Genomic DNA, 19,305 nt, shown 5'->3' with positions numbered 1-19,305 from the left:
TCTTGATCGCAAATCTGAGATTCGTGATCTTGGAGTCATTTTGGATTCAAAGTTGTTGTTTTCGTTACATGTGGACTATATTATAGCCAAGTCTAATTCAAAGCTTGATTTCGCTAAGCGAAACTGCAATGAGTTCTCTAACCCTTACGCTTTAAAATCAGTTTTCATGTCCACTGATTCTTACTTACTTTCAGATCTATATTCCGGAGAGAGAATTGTGGTCACGTCATTTTCTTAATAATCCAAAACATAGATACAATTATGGTTGCAATGAATCCTTTTCTAGGTGTATTAAACTTTTCAATTCCTTATGTAATGAACTTGATCTCTCAATAAACAGATTTGAATTTAAAATTAATTTACAAAATATTGTAACTTAGCTTAAGATAGGTATTTATTTAAATATACTTATTTATATATATATTTATATTGTTTATATATTTAGGTATATTACTCATTGAATTGTTAGTAATCTGTAAGGTATACAAATTAGTAGATGAATAAATAAATGAACAATGCACTTAATTTGTTGAAATTCAATAAAATAATTGTGAGTATTTTAGTTCACATTTTTTTTTTTATTAAATAGTAAAGTATAAAGTATTCTTAAACAATTTTTGAACCACGAAGAAGTGGGGTCGGAGAGTTAAAATATCTTTGTGATTCTTAAAATGTATTATTTGTTAATTTTCTTGTATCAGATTTTTCATTTGTCACCACCAAAATACGGAATTTGCAATTTCATGACTTTTTGACGCCCTGAGATTAATATTGTTTTGGATTATTTAATCAGGGGATTTTTCGTAATTCGTTGATGAACAAAACGTTGCAAGTGATATTTTAAAATTTTCTTGCTTAGCTAATAAAGGTGATTGCAGATAACCTATTTTTTTATGTTGACATTTTTCTAGTGTCACATTATGAAAGTACGTTTAAATTGAGGGATTTTATATTTTTAATCACGAAAACGAGCTAATATCATATCAAGTCAAACATTTAGAAAGCCCCTAAAAGAAAAAGAATGAAAGGAAAACTTACATTATAGAATACAAAAATGCATCCTTAAGCTTTTTTCACTTCATTCCTATATGGTCTAGTCAGAATCCATTTTAAGATGACTGGTGTAATTCGTTGCAATGGCAACAGTTTTATAAGCCTGAATATAAAGGATTAAATAACTTTCCCTACAAATTTTATGTAATGAGGGTCCTTTTGTGAAATTGATTTTTTAATTTTACTGACAACCTAAACCAAAAACTTTTAAAAAGATGACTTCAGGTGCCGGATACTATTTTGTAGTTGGTCTTATCTCAAGAACCAACCTTTAAGTACATTTTGTTAAAAAAAAACATTTTGTTTGACCCTAAATATCATACGAACCAATAACGCTACTTATTTATCTATTAAAAAAGATGCGGCGTCACTTGCATGCTTCTTTTAAGAACAAATTTGGCATAAAAAGGTTATAGAGACCTTACAAGATAGACATACATACGTTGTGGCGTGCTTTTTTAGAATTATTGAAAGGGAACAATTCTACCATTTCCCAAAAACCAAAAAATCCCATATTTTTGAAAAGTCTTTTAGTTAACCTAGTAAACCTATAGTCTTCCTCTATAAATGGGCTATCTAACACTAAAAACATTTTTTAACTCTGACCCGTGGATCCTGTGATTAGCACGTTCAAACAAACGGGAGACGGACGTTATCCCGAAAATCAAAATCCCAAAAACCCACAATCCCGAAAACCCAAAATCACGAAAACCCACAATCCCGAAAACCCAAAATCCCGAAAACGCAAAATCCTGAATGGCCAAAATCGAGAAATTTTCTTAAATTTCTGATATTTATTAAGAAAGAAAAAGGAACTCAACAATAAGAATTCAGTAGTAAAATATTCTTATGAAATACAAAATTTCAAATAGTTTAAGAGCAAGGAGAAAATCGTCTTATTTAATATAATTGTGTGTTATATGAAATACCTTTTAGGAAATTAATTTTGTGTACGGGGCAAATTTTCTTGCAAGAGATGTGAAATTGACCAAAAACTTGGTGGATAAGATGGATTAGCTGGAACTTTCAGCCCTTTTCGGTTTCTTTTCCTACTTTCTTTTCCTGCGGACGAAAATGTATAAATTAAATGTTTTATAAAGAATAATGTAATTGTTTTCTTTACAATATACGTAATGTTCGGCAAGCAATTTTATAACTGGTTTAGAAGTTTCCAAACATTCCGACCGAAGGCAAGCATGGGGTGGCGCAACAGTCCGTTGTGAACCAGGGCCTAGTGACTTACAACTCTCAACCATTCCTGTGTGCGAGTACTGTTGTCAGGAATGGAAGGGACCTACAATTTTAGGCCGAATCCGAACGGCTAGTTTGAGAAAGCACTTTTTCATGACAAGAATTACTCTTGAAGGATTTGTCAATTCCTCCCAGCTATCAAAATAGCTAGAAATTTTTTCAGGTGGAACGAAAGCAAGGCTATTGAGCAACCTCATTTGCAAACTGAAATCTAAAATGTGCACATACATTTTTTAATGTTTTTTCATAAGATAAAAAAAACATACCTACATCATTTCCGTATGATCTTGTAAGTCCTGATGATTGAATTTTACGACAGATTATTCGGCCAAAATGAAATAAACATCCCTTGCTTTCAACTTGAGGAAAAACAATCATGTTGAAATTTTTTGTGGACATGAGGCAGTACAACAACGGAACTATGTGACCATCAACGTATCCGTGAATCGAAAATAGTTGGTACTACCTCAATTGTTCCATCCATGAGCCACAACGAGCAACTCGATAGCTGCCTTAAGTTTCCCACAGTCCCTAAAATTATAATTTTTTCGCTGTCAAAATTTTTCTCCGACAATAGGAACATTTCTCCGTCTACACATCGAAGTTCATCTTGGCAAATTGTTAACGGATTCTTCTTATTTTTTTTCTGTGCGGCTAAGCTTGGCAAGTAAACTCGCATGTTTTCCGCAACCTCCGTTTGCAGCAAGATTTTTGAAGGCGGCAGAAAAGTTGTTTTTGCTTTTTCTTTTAAAATTTTTCCAATAAAAATTGATTTTTTTAAAGGAAAGCGGTTCATGGCAATGGTCAGAAGGTGGCTTTTTCACAATGTGAATTTCTTCATCATTTAAAGTTGTGGTCATTCGCGACTTACACGTCCTTTCTTTCCGTTCCTCACACTCCCAATAAAAATAATCTTTATATTTTTTATTCAAGTGGTAATTAAAACCATCAATACATAATTTTTCTTTGCCTTTATTTGTGTTTACTGTTGTTACGTTCATTTTTGCTTAGAAAAAAAATTAACACGATTTAATTAACAATTTAGATACAAAATTATTATTAATGAAATATTTTTACTCACAATTTTATTAATTTAAGTTCCTCCGCGATACACATATTTGCACTTTATAAATCACAACACATCACACCACTGAGAACTTTGACAAAGAACAGAACAGTTAGGTATCACATGATCATAATTACAGTGGTTTGCAAAAATATAATCGCACCATCCAAAACTGCATTTTACATTTTCTTTAAGAGCATCAATATACGAGCATAAGAAAGTTGAGAGAAAAAATATGTTCCGTTACTTTCTCTTCTAATGTTTAGAAATGAAAACCACTTTGTTCTGCATTTCAAAAGTATTATCGCACAATTAAAAAAAAAACTTATAACATAAACATTCTTCTTAACATAAGAAGAGAATCCAACGGACTTTTTTTTCTCAGGTTTTTTTTATTGGTGACCTTAAACAAAAAAAAATTTAGGTTGTCTTTGCAATTCCCGATCTTATATAAAAACAGTTTGATTTGATGCTATTATATGCTTTTGCAAAGCATTTCGAAATCGAAATCCCGAAAAATTATATAAATTAAAAATTTGCAAATTTTTCATTTTATAGAATTTTTCGGGATTTCGATCTCGGGATTTTGTGTTTTCGGGATTTTGGGTTTTCTGAATTTTGTGTTTTCGGGATTTTGTGTTTTCTAAATTTTGGGTTTGGTTTTTGGGTTTTCGGGATTTTGATTTTCGAGATTATGTCCGTCTTCCGATGAATCTTCTTTCGCTCTCATGCAAAGGCAATAGTATACTGAAAAACCTTGACGTACACAAATCCGTTGGGTCCCGGAAAGCAAACCTTTTATTCTTTAACAATGGAGAAACCACTACGTAAGCTTTGTAACCTCTCCTATACTACAGGTCTCTCTCCAAACACATGGAAAACAGCATTTGAAGAAACAGTCCCAAAAAAATGAAAATCCTCCTTCCTTCTTTCCAAGGTCGTGGAAACGATTATCAATAATCAGCTTAAGAAATATATTAAAGAACGAAAGCTTGTCAATGATCGCAGTATCAATAAATCCACTGGTTTATCTAGTATCTGATAAACCTGGTTTTGTATCCGATTCTCTTCCTTATGTTCATAAACAATCTCTTCTCTGCCACTTCTTATCCATTAAACTGTTTCGCTAACGACACAGTACCCTCATCTTTTTATGTTCATTTCTAGACTCACATCCTTGTCCTTCGGATTTGAGACTTCAACGGCAGTGTATGATAAGTTTAATAAATTCCAATCTCGACAGCATTGCTCAATGTCTCACTGATAACTTCTTATGAATTTACCATTTATTTTACATCTCTTGTATTTGGGCAGTTTAATAATACAAAAAAGAGTTTTGAAAATGATAGGCGATAGAACTATAATCGTTGTTTTGTCTATATTTTTACAAATAATAATTACTTTTTTAAGGTGGCGCTACAATCCTGTGTGAACTAGGGCCTCATCCAAGAAACTTCTACATCTAGCTTGGTCCCTAGCTAGATGTCTCCAGTTTCTGGCTCTAAGTTTGGTGAGGTCACTTTCCAATTGTGCGTGGCACCTGATCCGCGGTCTTCCTCTACTGCGCTGTCCTGTGGGTGTGGATTTGAAGACTTTCCGGCCCGGATCATTGGTTTCCATACGCTCTAAATGACCCAGCTACCTTAGTCGTTGGACTTTTACCCTTCTGGCTAAGTCTACGTCGCTGTACAGCCCGTACAGCTCGTCGCTCCATCTTCTTCTCCACTCCCCTTCGGTGCATACGGGACCGTAGATCACACGAAGAACTTTCCCTCGAACCGATCCAAGGTGCTTCCATCCGCTTTTGTCATAGTCCATGCTTCTGCACAGTATAGCAGGACGTGGATGATAAGGGTCTTATATAGTGACACTTTTGTCCCTCGAGAGAAGGCTGTACCACTCAATTGCTTTCTTAGTCCAAAGAAACAGCGGTTAGCAAGAGTTATTCTGCGTTTGATCTCAGCACTGGTGTTGTTTTCTGCGTTTACAGCGGAGCCTAGGTAGACGAAGTCCTTGACTACTTCAAACTTACGTCTGTATATGGTGACACTTTGACCAAGACGTCGGTGTTGTATATCCTTTCTAGAAGACAACATGTGTACTTTGATTTTCCTTCATTAACCTTTAAACCCATTTTTGCCGCCTCTGCCTCAATACTCATAAAAGCCCCATTGACATCACGCTGAGTTCTTCCGATTATGTCAATGTCATGAGCATATGCCAGTAATTGGACAGACTTTTGAAAGATAGTGCCTCTAGTGTTGACGTGTGAGCGCTGCACTATTCTTTTAAGCACGATGTTATAAAAATCGCATGAAAGCGCATCACCTTGTCACAAACAATGTTCTTTCGTCCCTACCCCCTCAAGCAATTTAGGGTTAATACTCACCCTTCGAGGAATGCTCACAGGTTTACCATCAAAACCGATTTCGGACGTATTGCCAAGAATAGATATTCTTTTTTAGACCGCACATTGAGAATGTGGAACCCTTCACCCAAGTCTGTTTTTTCCTCTCCTGTCGCACTGTTTAAAATTTAAACATTTTAAGGGTATTAAGAACCCTTTTAATTAATCAATGTTAATTAAATATACATTAATCAATTAAAGTACGAACGTACAACTCAGTTGTGTATTTAATTGTAAATTTTTAATTTTAATTGTACATTTTTTATTTTGTCATGCAAAAACTATACTTTCTTATTTTTATATATTTGACTAACAATTTGGTGATGAAGAAATGCCGACATTAGAATTGGAATGTGCACCAGGATTGATATATAATTTTTCTGCATCAACTTGTGTCAATACTCTTTGATTTTTATCTCGAAGATTTTGATACAATGATAAAATTCCAATCCAAGTATAAATACCAAGACCTATATGAATATAAAGGAAATTAAATATTATAATAAAAGAACACAAACTTAATCCATGACAACTTAAACGTACCTGGTAAAATGAATATCCCCAAAACAATAAATATCAATAATTTTCCAAAGTCACTCTCCAAGTTTCGAATCATAGAAATCAAGGAAAACACAACATAACCAATTCCAAATAAAATTATAACTCCTGAGATCAAAAGCCATGGTAAAATCATTCTATGTGACTTCTATTAAAAAATAAAACAAAACAGAAATGATTTGATTAAGTCTTCAGTTTATAACAACAATTCAATATTCGAACCTTTATAGTTCCTAAAACAAGAAAAAATCCCGACAGCATAAACAGAAAATAACCACAAATTTCCCATCCAATTATTTCTGCACTTTCGTGTGAATCTATACAAAAATTAAAACTTCTTAAAATGAAACAACAACTTATAAACATACTTATTATTATAAAGCTGGGTTCTCGATCATCGAAGGCAATCAGAGCACCAATTAGTTCGACAATATTTAAAAAACCAACAATTGCAGTCAAAAAACCAACAATCAATCCAGCTAGTGGAAGTTTCATGTAGTACAAGCTTTCAAATTTCGGAGCCATGATATCAGAATTTAAGAGAATTTATCAACTGAAAATATGGAAATTGAAATAAACTAATCAATATCAACACACAATAACTTAGAAAACAAAATGAACTCCGAACCGCAGTCCAAAAAAATGTAAAAATAAACGTCAAAGTTCCACCGAATTTACAGAAAAACACTACAAATTTTTATTGAAAACTTGAGGGAGTGGATACTAAACCAATAAAATTTAAATAGAAAAACATGTGTTCAACTATTTCCAGAAAATGATAATATGGAAATAAATAATTACATTTTAATTGGGGTAGGTATAAGATCGAAATGAAACGAATGTAAAATGATGCTCTCACAAACAAAGCTAAATTAAACTGTTATGTTGGTGAGGAAAATGTAAGAAATAAACAGATCTTGTCCGAGTTTTGTTTAGTGTTGTAATTTAGAAACAAAAATAAAGCTATTAATAAACTAATTTTAATATTGCTCTTAGGGCTTGATATTGGTTGCAAAGACACATTTTAATTGTGCACAGTTTTGAATAAATCCCTAAATTTTTTGAAAAATTAGCTTTCGAAATTAACGGGAAGCAATTTTCGTTGCCTAACTAGGTTTTGATTCTAGTGTTTTAATTACCACAAATCTTCTAATAATGAATAAATCACACGGTATAATATTTTGAGTTATTGTTTGAATAATAAATAAGAAGTCGAGGGAAGATCCCATATCTGTGACTTCTGGAGTCCCTCAAGGGAGTCATTAAGGAGCCTCTATGTTTTGCTTCCCATTTATAATATTCCAGATTATTTGCTGATAGTTAACAAAATTTAACATGGAAAACGGTAAAAATATTAAGAATTAATATGATTTTTTCAACAATCAAAGTGAATTTTGACAGCAGATGAGTTGCTTTTCATACCACCTGGAAGTCAGTGGGCGTACTAAAAATTGGAGACAGATGTTTTTGTTTGACTTGTTTTTTTTCACAAAAGAAAAAGGAAAAAACGGCTGAAAAAGCATTGGCGCAAAACTTCTATACGATTAAGTAAAATGTTAAAACCATTTTTAGCAATTAACTAAGCTTAAAAGATGATTAACCCAATTTCAAACGATTTTAAAACCTTACTAGCTGTTAACATTGTGCTAAAGTTAAAATCACGAAATGGCTACTTTAGTTTTTAGCAGTGGATGAAATGATCCAGTAGACAGGATTTACAACCTACGCAAACAAATTAAATACAACGAATTTTGGATATGCATGTGGAATTTTAGGTCCCCGAACAGACCACGTGCCGTCGAAGTATTACCGGAGGCCCTAGGCATCACAGCCATCCATTAAATACGATGGCATGGGCCGGGCAAAAAGAAGATGAAAAACTGCGATATTTGCTATGGTGACTGCTACCACGAAAACCAACAGCGCTTATTTGGATGCGGCTTCGTCATTGGAGCCAGACTTAGGCAAGAAGTCTTGAGCTATAGGTGCATCAATGAGCACCTCATGACCATACGCATCAAGGCTAAATTCGGCAACATTAGCCTGATATGCGCCCACGCCCTCACAGAAGAGAAAGATGACAAAAACTATGAGCAGTGCTCTTGCTACGATATTAAAATAGTCCTTGACAATTTTAATGCCAAGCTAGGAAGGGAAGACATCTTTGGTGGAATAATCGGGAAAAACAGCCTGCACGACAACGGATTCAGGCTCATAGATTTTGCTGCGGAGCGAAACGTCATGGTAACTAGTAGGCGTTTTCCACACCTCAACATCCACAAAAAAACTTGGAGTTCTCCAGATCAATCTACCGTCAAGTAGATTGACCATATTGCGATCGACGCCAGACACGCTTCCAGCATCATGGATGTCCGAACTTTCCGAGGAGCTAACCCGGACTACAACCTCATTGTAGCCAAGGTAGCACTTCGGATTTCCAGACCCAAGGCAAAAGAGGGAGGTGCTGGGAGGCTACAATCGCTAGAGATAGCCAAATCCTTTTCGGACCGAGTAACAAGTAACCTCTCTCCAAGTTCTCTGCCTCCAACACAATGTATCGAAAACCAGTGGCAACATTGCCAAGATGCCTCTGATGTGCTGGGTTTCAAGCAGCCACCAACAAGGAACTCCTGGTTTGATGAGGAATGTCGGCAGGCAAATGCAGCCAAACAACAAGCACGCAAAACGGCGCTGCATAAAAGGACGAGAGCTGCTCATGAGCTCTATGAGTAGAAGAGGCGAGAGGAACGCCGATTTCTCAGAAGGAAAAAGAGAGGGCATGAGAAGCGGTGCGGTCGAAGATGTTGAGAGGTTTAAAAGCAGGAATGAAGTTCGAAAGTTTTATGAACAGTTGAAACGAAATTCACAGGTACATAAACCTAGAACCGAAGGCTGCAAAGACGAAAGTGAAAACATCATAGTGAAACCGCAGTCAATGGTGAGAATATGGAAGGACCACTTTTGCAGACTTTACAATGGTGACGACGAACCGAATTCCGCTGTCAGGCAGGATGATCCATTCAACATAGACGACGAAAGCCAACAATCCCGTCCTCCCGACTTAGACGAAGTAAAGATTGCCATATCTAAGCTAAAGTCTAATAAAGCCGCTGGAGCGGATGGCTTGAATGCCGAGCTCTTTAAAGCAGCTGGAGATAAGTTGGTTAGGAGCATGCACCAACTTATCTGTAAGATACGGTCGAAAGATAGCATACTCGATGAATGGAACCTCAGTATTGTTTGCCCGATCCTGAGAAAAGGAAACCCTCTAAACTGCAATAACTAAAGAGGAATCAGTCTACTTAACATCGCCTATAAAATCTTCTCTGCAGTAATATGTGAACGTCTAAAGCCCATCGTCAACAACCTGATAGGTCCTTATCAGCGTGGTTTTAGACCAGGAAAGTCCACAGTCGATCAAATATTCACATTACGGCAGATCCTGGAGAAAACTCAAGAACACCAAATCGACACCCACCATCTTTTCATCGATTTCAAGGCCGCATATGACAGCATCTACAGGGACGAGCTGTATAGAGCCATGTCTAGTTTTGGCATTCCTGCCAAACTCATCCATGGATGACCATGGAGAATTCACGCTGCTCCATAAAGGTTGGAAACAACTTAACAGAACCTTTTGATGTCAAAAAAGGTTTTAGACAAGGTGATGCGCTGTCATGTCATTTTTTTAACATCGTGCTTGATCTACGGTCCCGTATGCATCGAAGGAGAGTGGAGTAGAAGATGGAGCTACGAGCTGTACGGGCTGTACATCGACGTAGTCTTAGCCAGAAGGGTAAAAGTCCAACGACTAAGATGGCTTGGTCACGTTGAGCGCATGGAAACCAATGCTCCGGGCCGGAAAGTCTTCGAATCCACACCCACAGGACAGCGCAGTAGAGGAAGACCGCGGATCAGCTGGTGGCAACAAGTGGAAAGTGACCTCATCCAACAACAAGATGGAGAAGTTTGTTGGGTGACAATATAAAATTCAGACTTTGTTTTCCAGGTGCCATGATTCCATGTGTCAATAGAGTGAATAAACATGATTGATACGCTGAGATGTAGATGGCGCTTAATTCGAGTGCGTAAAGTTATTTGTTTTGGGAAAGGTTAAAAGTGGAGTGCCTTTTTTTTTCTTAGGGATTTGTATCATAGGCCAAGACAGTTATCAATAAAGCCTCATGTGTACTAATGTTCTTATCTTTTATAAGATTTAAAAGTAAAAGACGTAAATAAAATCTCAAAAATTGTATACTGAAGAATCATACGTAATTTTTCTATTGGAAACATGACATTTTTTATATTACAGTGAAATAAATCTCATATCCTATTTGTCAGTCTAAGAACTATAAAATTCCATTGGCCTCGAAGGATTAAGAAACCTTTAAAATAATCTTATTTGTTTTATTCGTTTGCAATTTTGGGTCTCTTGAAAAGCATCTGGAAATACATTTTGTAAATAGGTAGTTTTATTTTGTATCTGTCAAGCCATAAATTGTCAATTTTCATTTTCATCTCAATACATTGAGCATCCTCTACAAAAATCTGAATTTTTTTAACGGAAAATTTGAATTTATTGGATTTAACTTTGTCTAAAAAAAATTGCTATTTATGGGATTTCGACAAATTTCTGCGAAGGAATACTTTAAATATGTCAAAATAAATGTCAAATACATTTGTGTCAAAGCGAGAGTAAACGCATTGATGTTTGCTTCAAGTCAGATCAAGTCAATAACGACCGTACTAAATATCAACCATGCCCCGTGTAAACTCCGTGAAGAAAAGAACAATTGAACGCGACTAATTTTAGCTTCACATAATTGTAAGGAATTTTCTCTCCCTTATAGTCTCAAAGCTTTATTTTATATCGATATAAAAGCTTTGAGTATTGTTTTGTTATATGAAACCATTACTACGCTATACACTCAAATCTTATCGAAAATATACAAAAACGGTTTTTCAGACCAGTGATTTATAGACTAAATTTGAATATACGAAGGCGGTATTATTTTACTACATGATTTTTATAAACTCGGAGGAACTATTTGGAAATAATTTTTATTAGAGACATTCTTAAAAATCAAATACATTGCCCTTTTTCTTTGTTTCTTATAAGTTATAATATAATATGCTCGTACGAGCAATCGTCGGGCGTGCTTTTTGAACTAAGTCAAAATGGGTGAGGAGAGCACAGTGGTATAAGGCATTTTACATTCTTGATGTACGGCTGAAACAAATTATCTGTACATCCATAAATTGACATGAGATTGAGGCGGTATTTAGGCTATGTAGATATATCATTTTAAAAGATTTTAAAGATTGTCGTAGCTGGCCAAATATCTGAGTTCTATCTGTAGAACTTTAGGACGACTAATTCCCACCCTCCCGTATAAGTTTATGTTCTGTTCGAATTTTTTTTTCACTAACGGAATAATTGGGCAGGTTCAGACAACATAAGAGACTTGAAAGTAAGGCTAGTATCTGATTGGCAAGGTGACTGTAGAAGTTTCAAGTTTAAAAGTTGACTGCAAATGAAGTCCCATATGTTTTCTGAACCTGACCAATGTGATTATAATGAAAAATTAAAAAAATTGATTGAACACATGCCCCAGAATTTCTAGTTCCTCCTTTTTGGAATTTTGACAGGTTTACTTACCGACTTAACGATATTTTACGATATCATGGGTCATAAATCGCGACCTACGATTTACCAAAACGTAATGTAGCTTCAAACTTCAAACCTCGGGAGTTGGGAAAAAAGTTTACTTAATTTAATTATTAATTTCTATAAATTAAACAACAGAAATGAAGACTCGCTGCTATACGAAGATTCTGAAAAAAATACAATTCCAATGACAATACAGTTGTCAGCTGTCAAAGCGCGACATAATAGAAAATAAATGTATTTGGGCGTTCAGCTCGAGCTTATACGATATTAACGATCAGATTGCCTCATAAGAATCCATTGTTTCTATTCAATATGTCAAAGTCGTAACGTGATTGTCGTTTAGCTATCATTCGTGAAAGGTTAAACGTAAAAAAAAAATGTTATTTAATAGAGAAAAGTTGTGTGAGTTGAGATTTTGAAATTAATTTTTGAATGAGAATTTTCTTTTAAATCAAAGTGAAATTAGAACAATACAAACAAAACTTTTCTCGTATTTGTTTTCTTGCGAATTGGATGAGTCTTGTGAATGGGTGCGTTCAGAATGCACAACTGATTTCATATTTATCCTTGATAAAATGTTTAGTTGTTATTCAAAATGTTTAAAATTACTTTGATTCCGTATAATGAATAATTAAACCAATAAAATACACTTCATTTTTTATTTTCCAAAAAGTTTAGTTAACAAAAAAAATGCTATGAACTTACACATTTTGTATGTTTAAGTACTTAAAGTTTAATACTAATAAAATAAACTTAGAATTTTATCTGCGAAGGTGGTTGTTTTGGATCAGAATATATTATTGGAATAACATAAGGAGGAGGATATGATTCTATTCTCCTATTAACTTCATTAGGATCAGTTTTAGAACATACTAGATATTCCTTGTAATTTTCAGTTGATGATTTTCGTTTTTCATCTCGAATATATTGATAGAGTGTTAAAATTCCGAACCATACATAAGCACAAAGACCTAAATATTGAAACAAAAAAAAAAATATAATTAGAGAAATGAACATTCAATTCTTTAATTTTCTTACCAATTATAAGAAATCTAACAATGCTAAGATCTATTCTTGACAAGTCAAACGAACGGAAATCCATTAAATTGAAGAAAGTTTGCATAAAATATAAAACTAACATTAATCCCTCAATAATCAGCCATGGCAGAAGCATCAGATGAAATTTCTAGAAATACAAAATTTAAAAAAAATCATGTTAATATTTAATAGTTCACAAAAGTCTCAAATCTTGCTAAACAGAAATGTCAACACAGTTTGACGTTCTTCTGGTTTATGGTTTGATAATTGAGAAGTTTAATTTTATGGTGTGACAGTTGAGAATGTCAAAATGTGTTGACAGTTTTGAAAAACAATATATTTCCAAAAAACGAATGAAATTCCGACGACATTTTGGTTTATACAATTGTTTAAAGTTATGTTTTAATATTTAAAATATACACACCTTCCAAGCTCCGATTATAAGAAGTAATCCAATTGATGCAAATACCGATGAAATAATAATTGTGATCATGTCATCATTATGAAAAACGTCATTAAATTCAGAAACAGGTCCCGTTGTAATTAATGCATAAACTGCTCCAATGGCACTTCCTATGCATCCAATAATATGCAAACATCCGACGATAATGGCAATACGCGGTTATTGTGAGGGATTGAAGCGTTTTGTAATTGAAAACATTATTTTTATGTGTAAACTCTGGAAAACAGCTGTAATAAATACAATTTAATAGTATATTAACAATCTTCATAATTTTATATTAGTTCAATCATAAAATGACGTTTGGTCCATACAAATTACGTCATCTTAAAATTGACTTTATTTTTGTTTTACTAAATTTGTTAAATTTATAAAAGAAAATGAAATATCTATTCACTGTCAGTCATAGAAAGCTTAACTCCAGCAATTATGACATTTTACAACTTAATATGTGTCAAATACATAGGTGACAGTTGTAAAACAAAAAAAAGTGGCTGGGATGCGACCCACAATGATAACTTCCCAGCCCGTCTGTCGGCTTGTCTTGTTTAAAAGTTTATCTATATGTACTCGTATCAATTTTTACAAAATTTGCGTACTAATTTTTGTAGATTTTATTTTTTTTTATGAAAAAACGTATTGTTGGATTTTTATATAAAAATTACTCAATATCGAAAACAATATTTTCTGTGAAATAAAATAAGTTTGAAGCCAATATTTTTAATTTTTGAAAAGCTGTTTGAGTCGAAAATCAATTTTTACCAACTTTTGTTAATTTTTTTTTGGGTTTTTAATTTTTTGTGCAAAAACTATCAATTCGATTTTTTTCAAAATTTTTTCGAATGTTGAAAACAATATTTCTTATAAGTTCTAAGCCAAATACCTACAATTTTTGAAAAGATATTTGAGTCGAAAATCAATTTTTACCAACTTTTATACATTTTTTTTTAGGTTTTTATTTTTTGTAAAAAAAACTGTCAATTCGATTTTTCTCAAGCTTTGTCCCAGTATTGAAAACAATATTTCTTATAAGTAAAAATTAATAAGAAGCTATTATCTAAAAATTTTTAAAAGATATTTGAGTATAAAATCATTTTTTTACCAACTTTTGATAATTTTTTTTCGGTTTTTTAATTTTTTGTACAAAAACTGTCAATTCGATTTTTCTCAACATTTTTCAGAATGTTGAAAACAGTATTTCTTATAAGATAAAATAAGTTTAAAGCCTAAATTTCAAGTTTTTGAAAAGATATTTGAATCGATATTCAATTTTTATCAACTTTGAGTAATTTTTTTTTAGATTTTTATTTTTTATAAAAAAACTGTCAATTCGATTTTTCTCAAAATTTTATCAGATTTCAAAAACATTATTCTTCGTTGCACAAAATTGTTTTAGAGATGAAATCATATTTTAGTCGTAAAATTTTGGAGGTGACAAATTCTGTTTTCAGATTTTTTGATTTCTAAAAAAAACCGTTAAATGGAATTTTTCCAAAAAATATACTTGTTTGGTATCACGTTACAGTTTATTATATAAAATTTAATTCAAGTCTCTAGCGTTTTTGGTTCGTAAGATATTTAGGGTTAACCAAAATTTTGACCTTTTTTCAAACTGCTATGTTAAAAAAATCACCCACGCAATTTTCTTGAGAGCCCTTTCTGCATCTTTCTGCCTTATTATCTGTACAACAAAATTTATTTGAAATCGATATCTCTTCTGGTTCTTGAGCTATGGACAACGAAAAAACGTCGCGAACGTACCGACGTACGGACGTACGAACGTACGTACACACGAACGCACAGACATCTCTCCAAAAATCTTTTATTTCGACTCTAGGGACCTTGAAACCGTCGAGAAATGTCAAAATTTTCAATTTGACAAATTGGACCCATTACAATAACTTCCTATGGGAAGTTAAAAAATTACTGAAGCTGCAATGTTCGTGTCTGATGGGGTTTTTAGGTGTTATTTTTTAAAATTAGAAAAAACACACTTAGCGGATCATAATTAAACAATGCATTGAATATTGAAGACCAGTTCACCTACTATTCATCGATGTTGAGAAGGTTTTCAACAGGGTCAAGAGGAAATTTATCTAGCTTGTTTTGCTTATAAAAGTGACTTATGATGCTTCTAAATATCAAGCCTCGCACGGAGGTCTATTTTCAGATGAGCTTGAAGTCCAAAGTAGATGGACTCTGGCAACATACCTAAAACATCTTGATTACTCAGGCGTTGTTTATGCTTGCTATCTCATAGGATAATGGCAACAAGGGTGGCGGAAGAAGCACAAATCTTATGGCTGAAAATCAACAGTCAAAAAACTAAGATGTTCAACCTTAAAAACTTCCCCTAATTTTCTCTGATTTTTCAATAGCCAGAAAAAAAGTTGAGAATATTCAGTATTTTGGAAGTATGAAAGAGCTATAACTGTCAGAACTTTTATACGGTTGCAGAACCTAGAAAATAAAAGCAATTGTTACCAGGAAACTTCAGAACTTTATTAGAAAGTCGTCTACGGAATCTAATGAAAAAATATATATAGGATTATGGGTCAGGACCGATTTGACAATATTACACGAAGGGGAAAGTGGTAGTGGATTGGACACACGCTTCGACAAGCTAATGACCTAATTGCAGGACAGGCAATCCTGTGGAATCCACTCAAGAAGGCGGAAAAGTGAATAGGCCGAGAAGAACGTGGAGAGGAATAGTCAAAAAGTCGAAGAAGAATCTTCAAGACTGGCTAAGAGCTGGAGGACGTTCAAACACATCACCGAAGACCGCAGTCAATCTATCGTAGGAGTAGTAGAGGCCCTATGTATGTCCCGATAGGGAACCATCACGAAATCAAGAAACAAAAGTAATCGTTAGCTAAATAATACATAATTTTTTTTGTTACTTGTGAAATAAATGTTGGTATTCCTCACGGCTGTGTATGGTCTCCTCTTCTTTTTCACAAAATTTAACTTGATGTGGTTGTTATTAAAAAGTTCAATACAATTTTATATAGGAAAATTTTGAAAGACTCAAATTTCTACTTTTTTGGTATTAACATACGTTTTAATAATTTTAAACACAACACAATATCCACAAAGTAACGCGTGACCTAATAATTGCTTGTTTCTTTTCTGAGAATTTAATAAATATTTATATCCATAACTTCTTGAAGCATACATACTTTTCATCATTTCATGGGAAACCCAGAATTTCCTTTTAAACTATATTTCAAACTTACATCAAAATAAAGTTTAAAGTCTCTGTTTTTTTTTTCAAGAGTGTAGATTTTTGTATGAAAACTTAGTTGTACATCATTTAAAATACTTATAATAAAGCTAGAAGGGCTAAAGTCTGTGAAGTTTTTAAACTCGGTGATAGCTAATGATGAGCTAACAAGAAGCAAATGGAAATACCAATGAATATGTGACGCTTTTGTAATTTCTTTTTCAAATACACAATTCAGAATTTTTATGAAATGATCCGATTTTAGTGATAAAAGTTAAATTATATTGTGTAATAAATTATTTAGTTTTCCAATAGCACCTTATTTACCTTATTAACGAAAAAATATCAGAATTAAATTGAATATCTTAAACCGACAGCGTACAAAATACGACTTCTTCTAAGGAATTGATAGAATAAAACGTCAACAAAAAATAATAAGTTCCACCATTAAGCGACTAAAGCGAAGTGAAGCTACGACGCTTGAAGCCAACTTACTTGGCTTGAAAACAAAGTCTTACTATTTACAGTACAAGATATGTAGGTACTCTGATGAAAATAAAATTGTTAACTTTGCAAAAAGAAGAAAATTAGCAAACTTTTAACACTCTCTTAATAAAGGGTAAGTATATGGACTGTAAAAAAGAAAATGTTTAAAAAACGTTTGTACAATATTTTTTGATTGAAACTTATTTGTAAGCAAGAGCTTAAAATTTGGTTTTTAGTTACCATAATTTAAGTTATTTTAGACCACCACATAGTTTTAATTAAGTTAAATTCAAAAACAAAATTTTACTACCAACCAGATCTACCACTAAACTAAAACTTCCTAATTTCAAACAATTTCAAGAATTCTAGTCTTCAAAACAGACGAACAAATCCACGAACAATTGACGGTACGAGTACTTATAATAACTTGATTTTCTTTTCTCGAAATCAATACTTACCCTTTAATGATTAGAATTGTTGAACACTAAAAACAACGTTTTAAAGCTGATCACAGGGCTGTCGGTAAAATTAAAATGTATAAATATTCCTTTTCAACTTCCCAAAGGACGGTTTTGTAATGTTTTATCGAACTAAGAATACAGTTTTTAAGATTTGTTGTAATTTTTCACAATAAATTAAAAACATTAAGGAAATACTACTAAAAATTGGTAAACAACGATTTAAACAACTAAACAAACCTGAGAACAAAAGGTATTGACTTCAAAACTTATTTTTACTGGCAATTAGAAAATATTATAACTTTCGGTGAAATTGAAAACAATAATTGGTAGGTTTTTTTAAGAAAAATGTAAACCTAACTTAAATACCACATCAAGAAGAAACTGAAGAAGGCTGTTTTATTTTCTCAGGAATTTATGAACCGATGTAAATATTAATCTTAACTCCATTAACTCCAAATAAACGGTGATTTTTTAAGAGCTTGAGAACTTTTTTTAAAAAAAAAAACGCATAAAATTTGCAAAATCTCATCGATTCTTTATTTGAAACGTTACATTGGTCCATGACATTTACTTTTTAAAGATAATTTCATTTAAATGTTGACCGCGGCTGCGTCTTAGGTGGTCCATTCGGAAAGTCCAATTTTGGGTAACTTTTTCGAGCATTTCGGCCGGAATAGCCCGAATTTCTTCGGAAATGTTGTCTTCCAAAGCTGGAATAGTTGCTGCCTTATTTGTGTAGACTTTAGACTTGACGTAGCCCCACAGAAAATAGTCTAAAGGCGTCAAATCGCATGATCTTGGTGGCCAACTTACCGGTCCATTCCTTGAGATGAATTGTTCTTCGAAGTTTTCCCTCAAAATGGCCATAAAATCGCGAGCTGTGTGGCATGTAGCGCCATCTTGTTGAAACCACATGTCAACCAAGTTCAGTTCTTCCATTTTTGGCAACAAAAAGTTTGTTAGCATTGAACGATAGCGATCGCCATTCACCGTAACGTTGCGTCCAACAGCATCTTTGAAAAAATACGGTCCAATGATTTCACCAGCGTACAAACCACACCAAACAGTGCATTTTTCGCGATGCATGGGCAGTTCTTGAACGGTTTCTGGTTGCTCTTCACTCCAAATGCGGCAATTTTGCTTATTTACGTAGCCATTCAACCAGAAATGAGCCTCATCGCTGAACAAAATTTGTCGATAAACAAGCGGATTTTCTGCCAACTTTTCTAGGGCCCATTCACTAAAAATTCGACGTTGTGGCAGATCGTTCGGCTTCAGTTCTTGCACGAGCTGTATTTTATACGGTTTTACACCAAGATCTTTGCGTAAAATCTTCCATGTGGTCCCAATTGCTGCAAACGGCGACGAATCGACATTTCACGGTCTTCAGCAACACTCTCAGAAACAGACGCAATATTCTCTTCTGTACGCACTGTACGCATTCGTGTGGTTGGTTTAATGTCCAATAAAGTAAACTGAGTGCGAAACTTGGTCACAATCGCATTAATTGTTTGCTCACTTGGTCGATTATGTAGACCATAAATCGGACGTAAAGCGCGAAACACATTTCGAACCGAACACTGATTTTGGTAATAAAATTCAATGATTTGCAAGCGTTGCTCGTTAGT

General features: G+C 33.6%; 3 protein-coding genes across 7 annotated transcripts in view; 1 reads left to right on the top strand and 2 right to left on the bottom strand.

The window, feature by feature from the left end:
* The window catches only part of LOC129952430 (pre-mRNA splicing regulator USH1G), a 104,015-nt gene that overhangs the window by 57,212 nt on the left and 27,498 nt on the right, over window positions 1-19,305 (top strand). The gene's annotated exons all lie outside the window — the stretch shown is intronic.
* LOC129952431 (uncharacterized) lies at window positions 5,973-7,275 on the bottom strand. Of its 4 annotated transcripts, none has more exons than XM_056065000.1 (5): window positions 7,137-7,275; window positions 6,704-6,888; window positions 6,558-6,652; window positions 6,321-6,483; window positions 5,973-6,247 (listed from the first exon to the last, which is right to left on the bottom strand). In XM_056065000.1, the coding sequence occupies exons 2-5, from the start codon at window positions 6,858-6,860 to the stop codon at window positions 6,087-6,089; spliced, it is 576 nt and encodes a 191-aa protein (XP_055920975.1). In that variant the 5' UTR covers window positions 6,861-6,888; window positions 7,137-7,275; the 3' UTR covers window positions 5,973-6,086. The 4 variants fall into 4 exon arrangements, with proteins under 4 accessions (XP_055920975.1, XP_055920977.1, XP_055920976.1 ...); XM_056065002.1 differs by lacking the exon at window positions 7,137-7,275 and adding an exon at window positions 7,014-7,094; XM_056065001.1 differs by lacking the exon at window positions 7,137-7,275 and adding an exon at window positions 6,964-7,083.
* Window positions 12,652-17,221, bottom strand: LOC129952436 (uncharacterized). 2 transcript variants are annotated; one of them, XM_056065009.1, is made up of 4 exons: window positions 17,058-17,221; window positions 13,469-13,734; window positions 13,045-13,192; window positions 12,652-12,977 (listed from the first exon to the last, which is right to left on the bottom strand). In XM_056065009.1, the coding sequence occupies exons 2-4, from the start codon at window positions 13,535-13,537 to the stop codon at window positions 12,760-12,762; spliced, it is 435 nt and encodes a 144-aa protein (XP_055920984.1). In that variant the 5' UTR covers window positions 13,538-13,734; window positions 17,058-17,221; the 3' UTR covers window positions 12,652-12,759. The 2 variants fall into 2 exon arrangements, with proteins under 2 accessions (XP_055920984.1, XP_055920985.1); XM_056065010.1 differs by lacking the exon at window positions 17,058-17,221 and adding an exon at window positions 16,566-16,665.

Source organism: Eupeodes corollae, chromosome 3, assembly GCF_945859685.1.
Source record: "Eupeodes corollae chromosome 3, idEupCoro1.1, whole genome shotgun sequence".
Classification (NCBI taxonomy): domain Eukaryota; kingdom Metazoa; phylum Arthropoda; class Insecta; order Diptera; family Syrphidae; genus Eupeodes; species Eupeodes corollae.
The sequence above is the reverse complement of the archived record's forward strand: the minus strand, read 5'-3'. Positions and strand labels throughout refer to the sequence as shown.